This window comes from Kogia breviceps, chromosome 17 (genome assembly GCF_026419965.1).
Source record: "Kogia breviceps isolate mKogBre1 chromosome 17, mKogBre1 haplotype 1, whole genome shotgun sequence".
NCBI classification, from domain to species: Eukaryota; Metazoa; Chordata; class Mammalia; order Artiodactyla; family Physeteridae; genus Kogia; species Kogia breviceps.
This window is the reverse complement of record NC_081326.1, coordinates 4,047,971-4,070,849: the sequence shown is the minus strand read 5'-3', so window position 1 is coordinate 4,070,849 and position 22,879 is coordinate 4,047,971. Positions and strand designations below refer to the sequence as shown.

The 22,879-nt window shown below is 48.5% G+C and overlaps 1 protein-coding gene and 1 long non-coding RNA gene across 7 annotated transcripts in view; one reads left to right on the top strand and one right to left on the bottom strand.

Moving 5' to 3' along the window:
- Positions 1–42: 42 nt before the first annotated feature.
- Positions 43–8,172, top strand: LOC136792930 (uncharacterized). Its single transcript, XR_010837551.1, has 3 exons — positions 43–797; positions 5,644–5,802; positions 6,233–8,172. It is a non-coding gene; the product is annotated as an uncharacterized lncRNA (long non-coding RNA).
- The window catches only part of LYN (LYN proto-oncogene, Src family tyrosine kinase), a 108,958-nt gene continuing 91,105 nt past the window's right edge, over positions 5,027–22,879 (bottom strand). For all 6 annotated transcript variants that reach the window (XM_059043385.2, XM_067017860.1, XM_067017862.1 and 3 more), the window contains exons 11-13: positions 16,951–17,104; positions 14,161–14,292; positions 5,027–6,475 (exon numbers count right to left, since the gene is read on the bottom strand). In XM_059043385.2, the coding sequence (XP_058899368.1) occupies positions 6,273–6,475; positions 14,161–14,292; positions 16,951–17,104 (489 nt within the window). In that variant the 3' untranslated portion in view covers positions 5,027–6,272. The remainder of the gene's footprint in view (positions 6,476–14,160; positions 14,293–16,950; positions 17,105–22,879) is intronic.

Sequence of the window (22,879 nt, the reverse complement as noted above, 5' to 3'; positions counted from 1 at the left end):
TTCTCCACTTTCCTGCCGTAACAGCCTCCCCGTGGGCTTTCCTGTCCATGCACCCCTCACACTGCTGGCCGACTGGACTTCGTCACGTCTTTATGTCACGAACGCATTGACTTAATTGTGTGCCTGACTCCTAATGAGATGTTACTGCATTCATTCCTTGTAGCAACCACAGGAAGTGGGTTCTAATCTCATCCGTATTTGGGAGCTGAGCTTAGCGGGCAGAGCTGGGCCGGGAGGCAGGCGATGTGGCCCCGCCGTCCAGGGGCATATGGGCCACAGGCATGGGCTCGGAGCTGGGCCCCGCCCCCGGGCCCCGCCCCCACCCCCAGGCTCTCAGATGCACGGTGTACCTGGGCCTCCAGCTTCTCTCCTCGTGGGGCCTCATCCCCGTTGACTGCACACCCCCCACTGCAGAGGGAAGCTGGCCCAGGGCCAGGCATATCAGCTGCCGTCCTCCTGGGCCCAGAACGGGAAACTCAGCGGGGGATGAGGCGGCAGGGATTTGTGATAAGGAGGTGATCCTGAGACACTCTCAAGTTTGAGAATCGCGCCCAAGCTCCACTCGTCTTGGGGGCTGTGTCCTTGAAGCCCGCCGACGTCCCTGCCCCGCCTCCCCCCTCGCTGCGGCCTTTCTCTGAATCTCCCTGCAGCCTCTTCTGCTGCTGCTGCCAGCCTCGGTCCCTCTTCAGAGCCAGTCCTGAATGTCACTTCTTTATGAAGCCTTTTTGCTTTATCTCCGTGCCTGTCCTTATAACCGGCGCCGCGGTCTCTCCTCGGAACGATCTTCTTCACCTTCGGTACCTATTTTTTTCCTTACAACAGTTTTCTTGCGCTTGCGTTGTCATCACTGCGCCTGTCCCCTAAAAGCCGGCCATCTGGGGCTGTGTTCAGCCAAGCGCTGTAATGAATGGCTACTGTTAACCCAGGGAAAGCCTCCTTTACAACTAAGTACAGGGACAAAAAAAGATGGGGAGTGATGACCCACTTTGGGAAAAAAATGTCTTGCAAAGAAGGATTCAAAAAGATAATCCTTTAACAGGGCAACTGTTTTATTTTTTATTTATTTTTTTTTTGCGGTACGCGGGCCTCTCACTGTTGTGGCCTCTCCCGTTGCGGAGCACAGGCTCCGGACGCGCAGGTTCAGCGGCCACGGCTCACGGGCCCAGCCGCTCCGCGGCACGTGGGATCTTCCCGGACCGGGGCACAAACCCGTGTCCCCTGCATTGGCAGGCGGATTCTCAACCACTGCGCCACCAGGGAAGCCCCAGGGCAACTGTTTTAAAATGATTTCTCTCCCATCAAAACATCTGGGCTCTGGCCCCCGCCGACAGTCTGAAGGCTTCCGCGTCTGCTGTGCCCCCAGCTCTGTCCCGTGTACCCGCCTGCCCACATCAGAGAGACTCTCTCGGGGCACTTAGATTTGGGAGTCTGTCATCTAGGGCTCAGAGTGGAATGGGACGCTCCCGCCTGGTCTGACTTTCGTGAAAGAGCATCTCTTTTTGTTCGTGGTCCCTTGCCAGCTACTGCAGTCTTTATTTCAGCAACCACAGCTCACTGGCAGCTCTGTGGGCAACTAAAACCACTAGACATCTCTCCTCGCTTGAACTGCGAAGGCTCAGACCTCCCTGAAGTGCGTTTGATCAGCGAGTATGTTAATTACGGTGCTGTTTCAAACAGATGCATAAATACTTTGCACCCTGGAACTGCGGCTGCCTCAAATGAGTTTTGAGTAACCACAACCCCCATGGCGTCTATTTGAACTGGACTCACCACTGACACCGAAAGGTCTTGCCTGCGCTTCAAGCCCTCTGGCCCGTCCCCTTCGCCACAGAAGCCCAAATTACTCCAAACCAAGTTTTTAAAGAACTCATTTGGTGATAAAACCTGATCCAGAGCTATTTATAGGCTATATTCATCCCACTTCCTATGAATTCAGGCATTTTTTCCTGCAGAAATGTTTTATTTGATTAATGGTTTCTTCTCTAGTGTTCACTGAGGGTTTGCCACCAAATATTCAGGATATTCATTGTATTAACGTTCTAAATAAAAACAAACCTTAAATCAAAAACACACCTGACCCTGAGGGTAGCAGATGAGGGCTTAAGGACTTGTCTGAGCCCCAGCATAAGTGTAATTTTTTAAAAATTCACAGATTGTTTTCTTACTTTGTGGCACAGTATTGACTTTTGGTGCTGTAAATAAAGCCACCTTTGGTTCTAGAAGTTCTGTATTAACATTGCACATTGGCCAATCCAGATTATATCAGACAAATCTCTCCAACGGCCTAGAGATGGAGGCCACCAAGACTGCCCCCATCATTTCCAGATTTAAGGGAAATATTCACTGTCACTCGGTGACCATCTTGGGAGCCTTGGGACATTTTTGGCACTTGCTTCTACTCAAAGTATTTAGATTCTTAAGAACACAGGAAATTAAATTGGAAGGTTTTCCTCCTGCACATTTATCATATTAGAACTTTCTGGGATAAGATTTTATCAGTTCAATTTTATCAGTTTATCAGTTACAGCTTCATGATATGAAATGGAGCACAAACGTTATCAAAGCATTTTATTCAAAAGTGTAGTCTCTGTAAGTTGTCTTTTTAAAAAGTGTGAATGGTGAGTTAAATTATTGCATGACTTTTCTCCCCAAATTAAAATTTTTAGAAGAAATTTCCTCTCACTTCTGTGTGGACTCCAGTGGGGCATTTTAAAAGTAATTCCTTTGCCCACTTAGAATATCCAACTGAGTCAGGAATATTCCACTGTAAAGGTATTTCACTTGTTTTATTTTGCAAGAAAACATGAAGAGAAGCCAATCTATTCCTTTTGTGGCCCTGAATGCCTCTGACTTCTCAGCCATGCAATAGTGATAGTACCATCCAGAACTTCAGGAGTGGTTGTGTGAGTTCAAGCTAGTTTTTTTAAGTGCCAAAGCACAGAAGAGAACAAGGAGAGAATGGTGGGTGTATGGGTATCTTTGTGTATTTATAGTCAGCATTCCCATGAGGAAGAATGGCAAGGTGTCCTCAGTTCATCAGGTAGTCAAAGTGTAGAGACGGAGAACTGAAGTCTCGTTCAACCAGCAGAAGTAGAAATGAAGATACAGAGAGGAAAGGTGGCTGGTGTGAGCTCATCTGAGAGATGCTCTGGGCAGAGAACACAGGAAGCTTGGGTGTGGAACATGGCAGTTAAAATCATAAGGGTGGGGGGCTGAGCAATTGTTTTAATTCAGTGAAGCTTGTCAGATGCTGGTGTTTTGCTACTGAGTACCTTTCAGCAGCTACTGCCCAGGATGTAGTCTCTTTGAGCAAAGGAGAGCCTTCACCAAAGGTAAAATGAGAAATGAGCTTATACTTATGTTTCAGTGCCCTTGATCTATCCCACTGTGTAAGCAAGTAAATATGGCCCCTCCTTTAATTGACCCCCTTCTACACTCTTGGGACAGGAGTCAAGGCATCTGTGGTGTACGTAGTGTGTCCCCTAAAAGAAGGCCTGGACATGCTTTCCCAGTGGGATTCTGACAGCACCTCGGGAGGCCTTCTTGGAGGGGCTACAGAAGTACCAAGTGTCCCCTCCTCCTTGGGACACGTGTCAGGCCTACGAGCTTTACTTTAGGTTCTGTGAGCTTCCCGTACCTGAGGAAGGAAAAAAGGCCCATTTCCTCGTCCTTCTTTCTCCTTTTTGACTACATCCTCCTCAGGGAAACTGAACTATCTGGGGAAAGAGAAGGTCTTCTTTTGAGCAGATCACTTCACAATATGGGTCAAAGCTGGGGGGCAGCTCTCAAGCCTGGGCATGCATTATACTCACCTTAAATTCACTGGGAAGCTTTTCAAGTACACTGACACATCCCCTCCCCGCCCCCCCAGCGCAGAACAACAGAGTCAGTGTCTAGGGGTGGGGGGGAGGATTCCGTTTTTCAAGTTCTTAGTGACCTGGGACGTGAAGATGTAAGCCAGCCTGCCCGCCTCTGCACATCGAGATTAAACCAACACCTACCCAGGCCCTGCTTCTGCCGGGAACCCTAACGGTGGGTGCTGCCCACCGAGCAGCCTGTGTATGAGCTGAGAGTAAAAGCCAGGAGGCCCGAGGTGACGGGGGCGGTGCTGGAAGCAAAGGAGCACAGACTTGACCGAGGGGGACCGTGGAGAGTAAAATGGCCAAAGGAAGCAGAATTCAGAGGAGAAAAACACGGTGAAGATGAATTTAGTCATTTCTTAGAGACTTCTTTTTGCTTTAGGGATTCCTTACACTTTCTCTCCACGTTGGGTCACGTGTGTGATTCTGAAATAAAGCGTGAACAGGTGGGTGTTCGTACAAGATGCACCATGGCGAATCAGGTGACCAGCTGTGCGGGCATTAGATGGTAATAGTTCACCTTTGTGAAGATGGCTCTTGTGAATTGAGAATTTTAGACTGTTTTAGAAAGGACCGTTTTTTGGGTTTTTTTTTTTTTAAAAAAGATCACACGGGAAAAGAAGTTAAAATTTAGGGAAAGTAAAATATTCCATCCCTTTCCCCAGGCACCCAACATCTAGGCAACACAAAGTGAAGTTGTAATGGTGCTTGCTAAGCCTGTTTGAAAACAACTCCTGTTGGGCCCCCATAAAGGGATAGTCAGGTGTCCAGCCCAGCAACTCCTCTGTTCTCCAATCTGAAAACACTCAAAGATGGAGGTAGAACTTGTACACATTTTTTTTTTTTTTTTTTTCGGTACGCGGGCCTCTCACCGCTGTGACCTCTCCCGTCGCAGAGCACAGGCTCTGGACGTGCAGGCTCAGCGGCCACGGCTCACGGGCCCAGCCGCTCCGCGGCACGTGGGATCTTCCCGGACCGGGGCACGAACCCGTGTCCCCTGCATTGGCAGGCGGACTCTCAACAACTGCACCCCCCAGGGAAGCCCAACTTGTACACAATTTTTTAGAGGATGTATCTAATGGAATCACCTCTCCTCCCACCCCACCAAGTGGTACTCATTTTTATACTGATGACAGTAGGAAATATTAAACACCAGTGAAAAGCTTCACGTTACTGGGCCGGGTGTATTAAAATAAAATCAAAAATGGAAATATTAGGTGTATACACAACAGCATAAGTGAAATGTGATGTGATATAGCATTTGCCATTCAAAGCTTACAGTAGAAAAATTCAATAAACAAAACCTCTTGTCTCTCTTGCTCCAGTGGCTCAGCTGAGCCTCCTGACTCATTTATTTTCCATCATATCTTCATATAAATAGTCTCACACAGACCTTACACAATTTAGAAAAGATTACTGAATCACAAAAATAGCCCCCAAATATGACATTGTTACTTTCTAGAGTATGACTAAAATGAAAACTTGATCATTAAAACAATATTCAAAATCATTTGAAGCAATAAAGGAAATTCTGACGTTTTGTAAGGCCCTAGAAGTTTCTGCAGAGATCAGAATCTTATCGTCCTTCCAAACTACATTGTCCAAAGAAGTCCGGATACAGGAAATTGTGGAAATGAAAAGCTGAACCGTTAAAAAGTATTCCTTATGGCAGAGCAGTTTCTAAAGCTCCTTTCCAGGGTGGTCTGGGCAAACCCCGGCTGCTGGGCAGTGGCGGGGCGGGGGGGTCCATGTCGCTTAACACGGCTGCCCTGTCTGCTTGCAGGTGACACTTTCAAGGAAAGAGACCCCCTCTTCCCAGCTGGGGTTCTGAGCGGTCTCCACCAAAGGAAACATTGAACAGTCTCAGACTGCAGGGGGTGGGAGATCACTGAAATCTGGGAACGACACTGAAGCTTCTGACTTCACCTGCAAAATCTATCAGGTTGGATTAGTAAATTTTATTTTTTCAACAAAGAAGCTAAAGCATAGAGAAAATCTAGAGAAGCGTCACGAAAGGCATATGGTTATTTTACTTTTATAAATGAGTTTAGCTGTGCTTCTGTCTGGGATTTACTGAAATGGCCTCCGAACCTCTGAGTCACACATCCCCTTGTAAACACGAGGCCGATATGGGTGCACTTTTGGTGGGACAGGTGTTTTCTCCTCGGAAGCCCATGTCCAGATGTTGGTGTAGCGAGGCCGGGGGGCAGGCCAGGCCACGCACTGGGGAGCGGGGGCCTTTGAGAGCAGAACGCTTTCCCATGGGGGGTGTTCTTCCTGAGTGTTAGCCTCGTGTGTGGGAAACAGGGGTGGCCGCTGACCCCAGCCCAGGAAATAACTAGTGAGCGGGGATCCTTATGTTTTCCTTCTAGGAAGGCAGCCGTCCCGCGAGTGGCCCGAGTCCGCTGCGCCCTAAGGCTGCTGCTGGTACTGGCCCTCCGTGGCCGTGTAGAAGTCGTCCAGGACGCTCTGCAGGTAGTCGAACGTGGGCCTCTCCTCGGCCTTTTCTTTCCAGCACATTTTCATGATGTCGTAGAGCTCGTCCGGGCAGCTCTCCACGCGGGGCATCCTGTAGCCCTGCGACAGGGCGGCCATCACGTCCGCGTTAGTTCTCCCTGAGGCCGAGAAACCACAGGTACCGTTTAGAAGCCCGACCCAGGCTCACGCGCTGCGGTGCTACCCGCCTCCTGCATCTATGTTTGAAGCAAAGCTTTGGAGGCCGCCATGGGCTGACCTGGGGTCCCACCATGCCCTCCCCTGCAAAAGCCTGTGTTGCTCTCCCAGCCCCCAGGACGCCAGAACGTGACTGCACTTAGAGATAAGGCCTGTACAGGGGCGACCAAGTCAAAATGGACCCTTTAGGGTGGGCCCTAACTGCCTCTGACTGGCGTCCTTGTAAGAAGAGGAGATTAGGAAAGGCCGGGGAGACACATGGCGAAGACGGCCGCCTCAAGCCAAGGACGAGCCTCGAGAGAAAGCAAGTCTGCCGACACCTCGATCTTGGACTTGCGGCCTCCGGAACCAGGAGAAAATAAATTTCTGTCGTTTGAGCTACTCCGTTTGTGGTATTTTGTGCTGGCAGCTCTGAAAACTGGTACAGAGACTAAGGAAATTTCTGTAAGCGATGAAATAAATGTTAGTACGAAGGAGATCAAGGCAGCATTCAGTTGCCAAACGTGGTAAATGGAAGACAGAGTGAGTTCTGAGGACAAAAGGCCACTGGACCCGACAGACCTTGCGAATGAACGGCCCAATCCTAACACTTAATCTCGCTTTCTTTTGCAGTATTTTTTTTCCAGCTTCTATACCTGTAATACCAAAAACATCATTTTCCCATACCGTATCTCATACCAGTACTTTCTCAAAATTAGCTTTTCATCGTAAGTCTACTTAAAGAAGTCAGGATCCTTAAGTCGGCGGGACCAATTGTTTCATCCCCGCTCCTCAAATGGTCGTGGCCTCCAGCACAGGACGAGGCAGAGTCCGCCAGGCTGCAGGGAAGAGCGCATCTCCACAGCCGGCGGCGGAAGCAGGCTGCCTGCTATTCCTGCGGGGCTCGGTAAGAGAGCTGGCCGCGGAGGACGGCTGTTACTGTGGTCACATGCCCCAGGGGAGCTCAGACGCTGAACTGTCCATCTTTGATACTGAGAATAGCTTCAAGGAAAAAAGGTCATGTTAATGACATTTTCCTCCAGTGCTGAAGTGGGATATCGAAACACGCTCATCTAGCAGTTTTAGCAGGACTTAGCCACATCTGGGTGTTTTGCCTATTTTGTGGCTGCCTTTTTCTGTAGGGACATGAGCTCCTAGTGAGGAGCTGTACCTCACGTGGAATATTTTCACGCGTAGAATACATACAATATCTGGCACACGGGGAACTCCATTCATTCCAACCATTTCCTTTCCATAGCCATAGATTTTACCACTAGTGGTCACTGGAAAGATCCTAAAAGATAACTAGACAGTTTAGGGGAAACGTCTTTGACTTGACTGGAAACAGAACCTTCTTTTGAATTTATTCTCAAATCCGTGTTTTTCAAATTGTGCGTCACCACCCATTTGGGATCAATAAACTGATTTTGGGGGAGCTACCGGTATTTTAAAATATAAATCACCAATAAAACAGAGTGAAATAGAAAAGATCAGAGTGCGCTGTACATGGCAAAAGTCAGTGTGGTTTTGTGAAACTTTTGTTTTATATATGGGGCGGGTTTCTGTCTATTTCTTACTGTGGGTCATAATCGGTCACCTCTGAACTCCTTTGCCCTTAACTAACCTTTCTTCTTCTAAGGACACAGTGACTGAAGGGCCCTGCCTGGATTTAAACCCCTGAAAAAAGAGATGATTATTTCTGTCTTGGAAGAGCCCTTGTTTTTGAAATGGAAAGGTCCAAGCCAACCTTATAACTGTTAAGATCTCTTGAAAGTTGTTTACATGGTGAATTAATTTTGCTCAAGTCTACTTCTGAAACATCATCTTCAAATATTTGTGTAATGGGAATGTTCTAACTGGAACACTTCATTTGCTTCTCATTGCTTGAAGCCAAGGGGCTGATTTGCATCGCTTTCTTTAATTGGGGTTCTGGTCTCCGTAAATTATGTGGCTTCAGCATTGCTCTGGCTTCTGTAACTAGCCAAGCTCACTTGGATAAATTTCTGAAGAAATAACCGTGTTTACTTCTACATGGGCATTGGGGAAAGTTCTGGGGTCCTGGCGGGAGGATTAATATCCAGGATAAAGGAAACAGCAGCTGGACCTGCAAGGCTGTGTAGGAATACCTCATTCACCTCCTTCCTGGAGAAGCCCCCGTTGCATAAAAGGTCAGAACGTGCCCACAGAAGATAAATAAACCTTTCTAGGGCCCACGCTAATGCACTGCAGATTTTTTTCTTCCTTGTTCTTCTATGTTCTCCTAACTCCGAAGAACTCTCTCAATGATGCAGACAAAGACCAGGCACGCTCCAGCCTGCCTGGGGAATTTGACTTGATAGGAGGAATAAAAAGAAGAAAATCTGAAGTCTGTCTTTTTATGAACAAGTAAATCTACCAACGAAATACGGCTATCAACTGACAAGTCTGATGGAAGAAAGTGAGGAGAGAGACCTTGACCGAACTCTAAGATTAAACCCGGTGCGGGTCTGTTGCTAGGTTGAACAAAGCAAACACCCATTGGCGGGTGATCTTTAAAAGCAAGCAACTTCATATTCCATCCTCCCTCCTTTCGACAAGCTTGTCGTGAGTACTTCCTACGGGTCAAGAGCAGGGGAGGGAGAAGAACGCAGTACGGCAGAGATGAGAAAAGGGACGGGGGTTAGCGACAGGAGACAGAAGCCCAGGCACTGCAGGAACCAGGACAATCTTTAACGACAGCGCGAGCCTGTACGTGTGAGCAAGGGAAGTAGAGCCAGCCCGGGACCGCAGTCTCCCGCCCAGTGGGACTTCCAAAAGGGCAAATTATTTTTTTCTGAGCACTGCTTGTGATGGAGCATTTGCAGCAGGGTGAGTTTCCTGATTCTGGTTCACATATAGCTTAAGATGCTAGATATATCTGGCAAGAAGGAGCCAGAAAAGACACGATGCTTCCGAAAGCTTCGTCTTTTTCAAACCTCCTTTCTCTTTGTAAGAGCAAAGCAAAGCAAACCCCCAACCACAAAGGTCCCCTCTAGTTTCTTTAGAAAATTCCTATACAAATATGACTACAGTTTTGCTTTTAAGATAGAGAAGGATCTTTTCGCCCCGCCCCCCCTTTTCCCCTTTAATTCATGCCCAGACAAAAAGAGAACAGGAAAGAGAAAAATGGCGTCCCTGATGTAATCAGGAGACACCTGGCAGCCAGAGGCAGAAGTGGTCCGAGCCCAGAGGAGGAACGTGACCCCAGCACCCGCCAGAGAGGAGCCAACAGTGGATGTCTGGTCACCACGTCTTGGGACGGGGCACTCCCGGGCTGAGGCCGGTGCCGCAGGCAGGACTGGACCTGGAACCCGGCTGCCAGGCGCCCAGGTTAACGCTGGAGAAATGGAAGGAGAGAAGATCCAGGCCCAGTGGACGGGGTGCGGGGGGGGCGGAGGACCGGGAGCAAGGAGCGTGAGGCGCCTCTGACCCGGGCCACAGCCTGGCTGAACCCGAGGACACCGGGCTGAGTGAGATGAGCCCGGCACCAAAGGACACATACTGTACGATTCCACTTACAGGAGTGCCGAGAGCAGGGAAATTCCTCGAGACGGAAAGAAGAACAGAGGTGACCAGGGGCTGGCGGGGGCAGGTAGAACGGGAACTTAGCGTCTAATGACCCTAATGTCCACAGGATCAGTTTGGGAAGATGAAAACGTTCTGGAAAGGAATAAGTGGCGGTGGTTGTACAGCACTGTGAATGTACTTAACGCCACTAAACCATACGCTTAACTTCGGTTCCGATGGTAACTGTTATTCTATGTTTCTTTTACCACAATGAGAAAACCCACCACAACAGCCGAGAAGGACGCTGACGTGCGCTCCCCAGGGCACCTCCGGAATGCTGACGGCCAGGCAGTACCCACGCCGGCAGCGCCTGGAGGATCCTCGTCAGAAGGAACTAAATAGTCCCAGAGACCAGACCTGAGGATACTGCCGGGTGAGGATGCTGACAGCGAGCCCAGCCGTCCGGAGGCCCTGGTTCCCACAAGACGTCTCACCGAAGCAAGGGGGAGAAGGTTAGCCTCGGAGGAGGACAGGGCGACAGGGACAGAAGCGTAGACAGGGGGCTCTGAGGATCACCCCAGGAGCTCTCCCGTCCTACCAGCGAGTGATCTGGAAAGAGGCAAGGAGCAAATTTTCAAAGAAGCAAAATACACGAAAACTTCCCCAAATCTACTGGCTACAAGTTTCCAAGTCAAAAGAACAAAACAGGTACCCAGCATAACATAAAAATGACAGAAGTGTCACACCAAGGTACATGGCCATAAATCTCAGGGACAAAGAAGGATCTTGAATTCTTCCATAGAGGAAACGGGATCCTAGGGAGAAGGTAGGTACAGAAGCCATCGGCCTTCAGGTCAGCCACTGGAGAAGCTGAAGGCAGTGGAAGAAGTTGCCTAAAATTCTAGGTGAGAACGTTTGGTGGACTAGCATTCGAAACATAAGCAGATTTGGTAATTGTACTTATTTAGCTATTTAAGTGTATTTAGGACACGAGTCTCTCAAGAAGAAGTCCTATTTGGAGCGGAGTCTATCTTCTCGGTACGAACCAGAAGAATATTCTCTTTGATGCCTCCACTTTTCACGAGACAATCTCCAAAGTCGAGTGCACGACAGTCGTGATCTGTTTACTCATCCGGTGTCCCCACCCACGAGGAGAGAGCGCTTCGGGACAACACCTCCTCATAGCTTTCGGTCACACGTTTAAATTCATAACTAGGGGCCACACATTTAAATTCATAACAATAAAATATGGTTGAAACGGACTAACAGTAAACGAAGACGAAGGAGTTTTGAGATTTGCCCCAAATACAACGAATAGGTGCAAAGCCCTTTCCTAAAAAGCAGGTTACGGAAAAGCCCTTTTCTGCGTTACATCCTCTGCACACGGAAGTCCGCGGTGCGGGCTGCGCCAGTTCAAAGCGTCTATTCGACGAGTAGGGCTGCAAATGGGAAACGACACTCTCGTGCTCCAGTAGCACTCACTTCGTATTTGATGACTAGAATTTTGGTAAGCTTATTAACAACACTGGACATTTCATTCTCGTATTCCCAGAGTTTGTTTTATGGGGGCGCTATCCGTTTCGGCATCCAGTCACGCTGTGTATTTGGTACAGCTCTAGTTATATACGCCTTGATATTCCTGGGACGTCTGTGACGGAGGCGGCAGAAGGTGAGAACAGCGGCTGCCTTGAGGGCGGGGCTTGTGTGGCTGCAGACAGACGCACCTGTCACCCGACACCTCTCTGTACCTCTTGGACTTAGAACCATGTGACCATATTCTTATTTAATAATAACGAAAATGGAGGAAAATCTTTACTTAGGAAATGACAGTCTGCGTATAATATTTCGAAGTATGAGCAGCAAATGTTAGGACAAACAGCCAAGATTCCTGAAAGCCAATGCCGCCCAGGAGCCGGCAAGAGTGAGGCCCCGGAGGCAAGTTTCCATCAGAAGCCTTTTGCACTACCTGAGTTTTTAATACAAGTTTTAGACAAGAAGTAAAATATTTAATAAAAACATACTTGTAAAAAGTTATCACTTCAAGAATGTATTAAGAAAAAAATAATGTAACCTGTTATTTCATTGCTCAAGGATAGTAACGTTTTGATATATTACACCTTTTAGTCTTTTTTTTTCCCCTCTGTTCATGTTATAGGAGACTTTCTTATTTCTTTTCTGTCTTTATTCCCCTTTTCTTTCTCTTAGTGCCTTTTTATTTTGCAAAGCTAGGCGTATAGCTTCTAAACCACAAAAAAAGGGACACATATCCGGCACTCTTCCGGGGAAAGGAAATATTCTCCGATAATTTTATTGTCAGCGGGCCTGTCGTAAGCAGTTCTATCAGTGATGGAACCGGCGTGCACTGCCCCTGCTCACCAGTTTCCACGCTCTCTATGAAGCGCGTCGTCTGCTAATTAAGTGAGTAGGAGTGTCCGCTCTGCTCACATGTCCTAACGCTAGAAGCTCTCGTAACACACAACGCTTGTGACTGGGCAACCTCATCAACCCAGAACTCCCGAAGGGATGCCGCATCCCTGGTCCTATCAGAGGACGAGAGACGGCAGGACAGACCAACTGACGCTCTCTGGTTGGTCCTGTCGGGTTTGTGTGTGTGTCTGTGTGATTCTCCCTGCTTTTCTACTGGCTGCTTTACGGTTTTTATGGTTTTTCACCCCAAGTGTTTTCTGATCGTGGGCACTGAGCACAGCAGGCCAGAGTAAGGAGGCCAGGATTCCGCGGCGGCTCTGCCAGGAGCTCGCGATGCAGTTCTGGGCAAGAGTCCCCCCCTCGGAGCCTCAGGGCCTCGCCCGCACGTCACTGTGGAGCATGCAGCACATACCACACAACACGTGTGAGGCTGTATGTTTATCTGATCAGATGTCATGGTGCATACTCTTTCTCGATAGGTTATACGTTATAGATATATAATGTCAGATATCCGGGCTGATCAAGAAATACTGCCGCCATTTTGCAGTGCCTGCTATTCATGAACTTCAGTGTCTAGAACAGAGCGGCCGTCAGAATACGAAATGTGGGCACCAGCGGGGTTTCACGGTACAGTCAGCCCGCCGCCCCCCCAGGCCCCAGCTTCTCTACGGCTCAACCCCCGAGAGCAGTGAGGGTGATCTGGAGAGCCAGGACCGTGCGACTGCTCTGTGCCAAAGCTTCCGGCCTCCTGGAGGCGGGGCCGGGGCCCCTGCGTGGCCTCTGAGGCTCTCGCACCCGCTCCAGCCCAGCTCCGCGCCTCCTGCCTCTGCTTGGGATCCCGTGGGACCCCAGGCCCTTCTGTCAGGTCACCACGTTCCCTGCTGCAGCCGGGGTCACCGTTCAGACCCTGCAAGCCTACCCCACCCCCATCCCTACACCCCTGTGCCCCCACCGTGGCGCCCCTCCCTACTCAAGTACTAGCTCTCAAGGGCAAAAGCTGGGATCGCTCCATCCGGGCACCTCGTGAGTGCCTGGCACCCTGAGATACTTTTTGAACGAGGGAATGACCGAAACATTAAACATTTAATTTAAAATTGGCCGTATCCATTAATTTTGTTAAAAGCCAAACCTTAACGAGAATGTGACAGCTTGGGGCAAAACCCCTCTTCTTGCACATCCCAGCGTGGATCTTGGAAAAAGGGAGAGCTGGCAGAGTCTGGCTTCGAGGAGGTTAGGGATCCGGAAATACTGAGCGACGTGCCCACGTCCAGTAAGTCAAAGATCTGAAGACCCTTTCACTCACACACAGAGGTGGTTATTTCCTGAAGAGGCAGAGACTCCAAAGTCCCTTATATGAACTTCTGTTTCCAAACTGACCGAGAAAGAATTGTAAAACCCTCATCTCCATGTCCGTATCCTCCTCCATCAGGTGGACCGCCTGGGAGGGGCACCCGTGTCTAATCCTCTAATCCATCCTTATCGGCAATACCTGTGATGGCGCCAGGCACATTCCAGGCAGCAATGGTGCAGTTAATTAGCGAAGCAAAAGAATATGCACTCAATCAGGCAAAGAAGGCAGAGAAGTTTCTAAGCATATCTTAGGACACCTTCCAGTAACGACAGTCAAAAGAAAGTTCTAGCACCACGGGCTTACTTTACGTTTGGATATATATGGAAATAGGTAAGTAACGGGTACCTGGGTAGGGAATTTTCCCATAGGTGACGATTTCGTACAGGAGAATTCCAAAGGACCACACGTCAGACTTAATAGTGAAACATCCGAAGTTGATTGCTTCTGGAGCTGTCCACTTAATGGGGAACTTAGCACCTAGGGCAGAAGACACAGGTGTTTTACTTGGGTCTCTGAGCTGAAACAAAAGGGTCATGGGTGTGTGACCCTCACAGTTTCCTTTGGGGGGAAGATTTTAATGAATTATTTTGAACAGGTCAACAACACATACACACAGTAGAAAATAGAGATGGTACAAAATGTCATACTAAGAATGTTTTTGCCTCCCTCTGTTTCCCTCGCGGGCATTCCCCTCTTAAGAAGCGAAGTTTCTTGTGTATTCTCTTAGCAAAATCACAACTAGCACACTTAAAACATGAGAACACGACACCGAATGGAAAGGCATCTATTCTTAGCCTGTACACCTGTCCCTCGACATCAGCCTTCTAGAGCGCGTATCCTTCGTGTTTAAATCTTCTCTAATGACCCAGAGCATGTTTATACGGAATGTAAGTATCTCTTGTGGATAAATCTCTTGAAGCCCGTACCAGCGGGGATTTTAGATGCTACTCCAAGCTTGCATTCGGTAGGACCAAACATTACTACTCTTCTAGGAACTGCGTAGGATGATGATCTGCCCAGAGTGAGATGACGATGAAAGTAGGTTTCTGACGAGAAGCTGGTGAGGCTCAGGTCGACTTAGCCGCCGGGTCACATTGGGAGGCGAGCCTGGCCCCGGGGAACTCACAGGGTCACCTCGAGGGAAGCAGGGACTCCGGCACTTCTGCACCCTGGAAAGGCAAGGGCTTTCCACCAACTACCGCAGAATTTTAAAAGTACATTTGCCTTCACGATGTCTTTGCTTTAGACTTTTCTGTGGAGTCCAGACCTAGCGCACAGGGCGGGGCCAGGAAGGGCAGGGCTGTGGTTGGGGCGGGGCCAGGGGCGGGGCCTATGCGTGGGGCGCAGCTGGGTGGAGCCTGGGGTCCAGCATGGCCTTGGGGGGGTTTGACTTCCGGTTCTGCTGTTTCCAGCCAGGTATGGCCCTGGCAAGACACTTAACTGTTTCTGTGCCTTCCTGGCACTTCCATCCATGAAATGAGTAAACAGCAGAACCTCCCCGGCTGCCGTCAGGGTTAAGTGGGTGGGTCTGCATGCTTGGCACAGAGGAAATACCAGTGAGGGTAAATATCATTACTTCTGCCCTGAGGTGACCTACTGTTTCCTTCTAGAACCTGAGCTCTCTGCATTAGGCCACCTGTTTCTCGTGAGAACAGTTATTTCTGTGAGACTCTGGGCTCGTCCAATTCTACAAAACCGATGTAATAAATTCTGACTCATGCACTTTGAGGCCACATCTCCTGGGTTTGAGTCCTGGCTCTAGCACTTACTATGGGGCCTCAGAAGCTTCTGAACCTCTCCTTTTTTCTCATCTATAAGGTGGAAACAATAATACTACTTATCACATAGGGTTATTGTGAAGATAAATGAGATGATGTATGGAAAGCACTTAGAATAGCCGCTGCCATGCTGCAAATGCTCACTACCTTTTAGCTACTTCTCCTCGGACTATTTTCCTTGACCTGCCATTTTGCTGAAGATAATTAAGGCCAAGGATAAATTATAATCCACCTAAGAGAATGCAAACTTGAGGCAGCAGAACTCCCGTAAGTATGACGAATGAAGGAGATGCTAGACAAATCAAATCGATGTTTTCAATTTGTTTGTCACCTCTATAAATTCTGTGGGTACCTTCCAGAAATAACACACGTGTAATTAAAATAATCCTTGTTTAATAATTCTTAGGAATGTCAAGAAAGTGCTTGGCTCTTTCAGAAGAGAGAAAGCACTGCAAAAAAACTCACTCAACTTTCACGAGTGAGACCATCAGAATCCTCAGATCATAAGCAACACAGAAGAATGTCCAACAGAAAAGATCAGTGCAGCCCCAGACAGGGCTGGCCCCAGAATGACAGGCCAGGAACTCGAAGATTTACTCGCTGTGTTTTTTGGTTTACATATATAATATGGAAAGTGGGAAAATAAAGGAGTGTATTTTTGTAGTGTTATATTTACTTCTCTGTGTGTGATAATTTCCATGTTTTAGTTTGTAGTTAAAAGGCCAGAATATAGAGTATAGAGTTATTGTTACAAATATTTTCTCGGTGGTTAAGGAAAGTATACTTCACTGTTCTGGTGAAAAGCTCTAACAAGTAACATGAACAAAGAATCATGATCCTGTCAAATCTCATTTGTTTTGCCTTGCTTAATCGAAATACAAAGGACAGCATTTGGAAATTTTATAAAAGTATCTTGCAGAGCTAATCAAGAGAGTAATTTTGGGCTTCCCTGGTGGCGCAGTGGTTGAGAATCCGCCTGCCAATGCAGGGGACACGGGTTCGTGCCCCGGTCCAGGAGGATCCCACGTGCCGCGGAGCGGCTGGGCCCGTGAGCCGTGACCGCTGCGCCTGCGCGTCCGGAGCCTGCGCTCCGCAACGGGAGAGGCCACAACAGTGTGAGGCCCGCGTACCGAAGAAAAATAAATAAATTAATTTAAAAAAAAAAAAAAAAAGAGAGTAATTTTTCAAAGCAATTATTAGAATAAACCGCAAACAGCAACCATGGTACATTTTGAATATTGTACCAAATGAATTCTTTTTCTGATGATGCCTATTGTAATTTCTTTGTTAAAAACAGGCAAAAACAAAATAAAACTAAACAATAACCAAACCCCTAAAGATCGTTCCGGGAACATACCTTCCCTGGCTGTATACTCGTTATCCTCAATCACGCGAGCAAGGCCAAAGTCCGCGATTTTGCACATGAGGGACTCGGAGACCAGGACGTTAGCGGCCCGCAGGTCCCTGTGGATGTAGTTCTTCCTCTCGATGTACGCCATCCCCTCCGCGATCTGGAGACAGAAAAAGGCTCTCTTTTAGATGTTCCATTTAGGCCCACATAGGGACATACGGAGGAAAACCGGAAGACTTCTGAGTTCCTGAAATCCTTTCCTGTATGATGTTCTGATCATTCAAATTTGTAAAACAGTGGGTAAATGACAATCGCCATTTTGAGTCCTTTCTAAAGTAGCTGCCCGCAAACCTCCAATGATGGTAATCACGCTCAGCATGGTTATTTAAACAGCTATATGTCTCAGCCTTTTTTAAATGCGTGGAGACTTTTTTTCAGATCCCACTAAATCCCTGCACGTAGGACACACAGATGTTTGTATCCCAGTTTTTCCAACGAGGAAAGAGAGCCAGGGAAGTGCCGAACACAAATGCATTATTGGGGTGTCAAGAACAGGCTGTCCCTGGTCAGTGGCCGCCGTGCTGTCGGGCCCGTCGAACGCCCACGGGACCCGGGCTCTGAGCTCTCTCTGCACGGTCCCTCCAGGACGAGCAGAGTCACCCAGACATAAAGGTGACAGCACGAGAGAAGCAAGGATAAAATGATAAAACAGGGGAGGTGAAACGGCTACTCATCGCTTACTAGGAAACTGGGCTTTTAAGGAATCAAAATAGGATTATTAAGGAAAACATTACCAAATTATAAAGATAAGAATCAAGAAGGAAGGAGGAAAGGCAGGAAGGAAGGAGGGAAGGAGGGAGGAAGGAGCCAAGGAGCTGTGAGCAGTTAGAGGGAAAACTGATTAAATTGTGTCACACAGGAAGGAATGTACTCTGCGGACTCTACCTTGACTTCCAGGCGGCTCAGCGTGGAGGACCCGAGGACCCCCACACCCCATCCTCGACAGCACCCTCCCGGCCCAGTCAGACGCCGCCGTCTCAGCCAGGCCCTGTGGCTTGGTAAAAGCTTTTTAGCTCCTTACTGCCGGGGGTGCTCTGACCTCTGCCTGGAACGCCTTGCTTCCCCTTTCGGCCAATCACTAGGCTTCCTTCTGGCCAGAGGGCCTTCCCTGAACTCCTCTTGGATAATTTCACTCTACACCCACCATCAGTGGTCAATTTGTACAAAAACCATTTGCACCTACTGACCATAGCTTTGCCTTATCTTGAAGCTGTTTGAGGTGCTCACAGACAGCAAACACCAGCAGGGAGAAGCCGCCTGGCATCTTTTCTGTCCTCACTTGTATCTACTGGACGCTTCAGCCGTGTCCTCCCCTCCTCTCAGAGCCGAAGAAAGTTCTTTGGTAAATGTGCTGGGTCTTTAATGTTACCAGGATGCTATGTTGTTTGCTCTCGGCTGCAGGGACTTGCCAGATGCCATTTCTGTGGCCAGAAAATCTGCCGTGCAATAATCAGAATACACCAGCTCGGTCCCAAAGCCCCGGCAGCCCAGGGGCTCGCCTGTGACTCGCCCCACAGAGCCTTGAACAGGTAAAGTCATAAATCCGAAAGGACGGAAGAGATCTGAGCATCTTCTTTAGTAGAAACGACACTTTGATAACGTACAACTTGACTATGACCGAGAATGACGTGTGTGGCACACAGGCTGGGCCGGGAGAGTGCAGATGACCCAGGCCACGCGACACCTGCTGAGCGCACTCGGGGTCCAGCCCCTGCCTGGACGGCCGGGCCGGCCTCACACAGCGTCCCTCGGCAGGAATACTTTAATCCTTTGTGCAACTTCACCCAGGTCGCTCCCTGCGTAAAACTAGCCTCCGGGTAACGTGTGAACCCCGTAGCGCTGCCTCCAGGGCCCTGGGTGACTGGTCCCTTATCCTCCACCTCGCACCACCGCCTCCCTGCAGGATCCTGGCTCCGGCGGCCCCCGTCGCGGGGCGGTTCACCCCGCAGGTCTCAGGGGAGACGGCCCTTCCGCTGAGAGGCCTTTCCCGCCCCTCCTTCTCCTCCACTGTGGGTGGTCCCAGGGCCCCCTGCTCGTCACCTGTTTACCTGGGCATTGCAGGGATGTAAGGCTCTTGGGGCGCACACTCCTGTCCTTGAGCCCGTATGTAACAGTCCGGTGATTCTAGACGAACCGGCCCAGGAACCGGGAAGAGCTGAAGCTGGCTGGGATCCCCAACACGTCCACGCGCCGCAACTACCGAAGCCCGCGCGCCTGGAGCCCGCGCTCCGCGACAAGAGCGGCCACCGCGAGGAGAGGCCCGCGCGCCGCGACGAAGAGCGGCCCCCGCTCGCCGCAACTAGAGAGAGCCCGCGCGCAGCAACGGAGACCCAACGCGGCCAGAAATAAATCCATAAAGTAATTCATTAAAAATAAATAAATAAATAAAAGTGTCCTGAGAACTTGTGGGTCAGGCTTTTATCACACTCACCCGGGTTCTGCATTTACACGAACCCGAATGCCTTTTTTAACATGATTCTCTGAAATAGTAACAGACTTGCAGCGAGCGCAGCTTAGTATGGCTTTTTCTTTTCCACGTCAGAGTGCTTTTAAGGTGCTCATATTCCAAACAATAACAATAGCGTTCACCAGACCAAGTTTCGAAACAACAGTGCCTGCCAAGTGGAATAAACAATAGATATGAGAGCAAAACAAAAGCTTTCGGATAGGGCTGGTTTTGAGGTCGAAGAAGACTACAATTCTCTTCTTATATAAAAAGTATTATTTCCCCGGTCTATATGTATTTTTCTTTCTTGGTTTCTTTCTTTCTTTTTAAAACCTTTAGCTATTTTTTTTTTTTTTGGTTGTTGTATTTACTTTGGCTAAAGTAAATCCAGCTCTATTTCTCTATTTCGCAACAGCAGGAAGAAACCATAGACCACTTCGGCTAATGGAATCTAGGATCAACTTTGCTCGCACGAATATGTTCTCGCTCCTCCAGGCCACCTAGTCGAACCGTTGTCAGCACTGCAGAAAGAGCTGTGGCATAAACGCATCCCCCCAGGCTCAGCCAGCCTCGGGGACCCGGGGAGAGGGGAGCGCTCGCCTCCTACTTTCTTTTTAACTAAATTATAGTTGACTTACAATGTTTCAGGTGTAGAGCAAAGAGATTCAGTTATACATAGGTATATATGCATTCTTTTTCAGGTTCTTTTCTATCACAGGTTATTACAAGATACTGAGTATAGTTCCTTGCACTCCACAGTCGGTCCTTGTTGTTTATCTACTTTACATATAGTAGTGTGTATCCGTTAATGCCATTAGCTCAGAAAGGCTGATGTGTGAAGGAGTCATGTGGAGCCGCTCAGGTTTGGTGAGGACACAGTCTGGTTCAGGAGATTGCTTTGTGCCCACAGATATTTCACTTAGATGATGATGGTTAACAGGTAGGTGGCTGATTGATAGGTAAGTAGGTAGATATATAGATGGATAGTTAGACCTTAATGACCACTACTTCTGCCACCACTAATGGAGCACTTTTTATGTACCAGATACTGTTTTACATCCATTACACCCAATTCACGTTTCATCTGAATAACAAATCTATCCGGTAAGTTTTATTTCCATTGTATACATGCAAATGAAGCTTAAAGAGGTACAAGAAGCTGACGAAAGCCAGGAGGGAAGGAGAGAGCCAGGATTGACACCCAGGAGTGTCTGACCACCAGATCACATTCCAGAATGTTCTATCAGCAAGAGAGCTCATAACTAGATGCTTCTGGAACTCAAATTTTTCATCGAGAGAATACTATTTTACTGAGAAGAGAGAAAAATGCTTGTGAAGTTTCCTCCTGGAATTCATTGTTGTTCTGAAGCCCAAATTTCACCTCTCAGAAAAGCTACCACCAACCTTCCCCAGGCAGAGCTCAGGACACCCATCTCAGGAAGGACATACAAGCTTGGTTTGGGTTGTCTTTGTCTAGAACAGGGTTTCTCAACCTTTTTCCACTATCATCTCCTAAGGAGAAATTTTTAATTAAATTACAAATTTAAAATTAAATACAAAGAAATAGGATTTTGTCAGATAGGTCTGAGCTCTGGAGGGCCACAGACTATGGTAATATCTAAGATTTTCCCATCTGCCAAGAACCACTTCTCACTCCCCTGGGGGCAACTTGCCCCATTTTGAATTCTTGGTCTAGAAGAAGCTAAGCTGAGCAAAGAAGGTATAAGGCCCATTTTGCCCTGTGACTCAAAGGAGAGAAATAAGATGGTTGATGATCTGTTCTTGGCTTGAACGAGGCTAAGGCTCCGTCAGGGTGAAAACACGCAGGCTCAAATTAAGCAGGAAAATATGCTTTCGTTCAAATAGCCCTATATATTGCAAAAAAAAAAAGCAATAAATGCCTTTCCCTTTGGAAATTTGATGGGGCAAAAAGGAAATTACTTTCCTAGGGTCACACCACAGGTTAGGGCAATGGTTTGGAAGTGACTTCAATTTCCCTTCTGTGCCTTTAGCCGTTAAATGGCGTTTAAGCCCTTACACCAGTATTTCTTAACTCTGGCTGTGTACCGGGCATCTTATCTTAACCCGGGTCTCATCCTAAATCACCTAAACATGCATCTCTAGGAGTGAGGCCTCCCTAGGTGGTTGTGACCTGCAGTCTGGGTGGAGAATGGCCCTTGTCCCTTAACACCTTCTGGGAGCTTGATTCTGACCCTGATTTATTCGATCAGAACCCAGATTTTAACAGGCTCTCTGGGTGATCGGGATGCACACTGAACTTGGAGAAGAACTGCGTTAGATCCAATGCTTTTCAACTTCAGCTGTTTTAGGATTTAAAGTTCTAGACAGATTGGAATGAAATCTCCGTCTCAATATCACGAGTAGACGGACTGTGGTCCTCCTAATGCTGGGGAAAGGAATTCCCCAGCAACTCAGCTGGAGAAAAAGAAGGCGCAAGATGAGCAGAGCCAGCAGGACAAAGTCCAGGTGGGGAGATGGGGGCGCCGACGGGCCAGACAGTGGGGGTGAGGGCTGGTCCTAGTACAGCAGCAGCTCAGAACGTGTGTCCTGAGCTTCTGTTTCTCTTGTGACTAAGGGAGAAGGACGCCAGTGTTACAGCTCAGAGGCAGGGAATCCGGAAGCTCTTCCTCCACATCATGGTTCTGGGGCCGGGCCACTACTCAGAGGGCGTAGGCAACTGATTTAATCTTTCAGCTTTAACTCATCTGAGGGGATTCTCTACCCCTTGGGCCACGCCAGCATCACTCCAGCATCAGGCTCAGTGATGCACAAACACGAGAAAACCTTGACTTTCTAAACCACCTGCCGGCACTAAAGAAGAACTAAAAATGTCTCGTCTCCATGTGCTAATTTCCAACTCTGTATTAGAGAGTCTGTGTGTGAAGCTACTGGGTATTTGACGTAAAAAAGCACCCCTATTACCTAAAATGAGAATAATCACACAAAGAGATAACTTTAGTGATGTAGTCTGTCCTCCTGGTTTAAAGCTGCCTGAGCTCTTCAGCCCAAATAGCATGGCGGGCATACATTTCCTAGTTCCTCTTTTTGCGCCTTCAGTGGAAACATACGGTGACATGTTCTCTGTCTGGTGTTTCTATGTGCGTGTGTGTGTGTGTGCATGTGTGCGTGTACACGCATGCACTGCTGTCCTGGGAGGACTCACTTACTAGGTAAGTGAGTGACCCACTGGAATCCCAACCTGTGCCAGTAACACAGCGGCTTCTGGTGAAATCCCAGGCATCTAATACCCAGTGGAAGTTCTAGGTACAGAGCAGATATTTAAAATGATGCTTCCTGGGCTTCCCTGGTGGCGCAGTGGTTGAGAATCCACCTGCCGATGCAGGGGACACGGGTTCGAGCCCTGGTCCGGGAAGATCCCACGTGCCGCGGAGCAACTAAGCCCGTGCG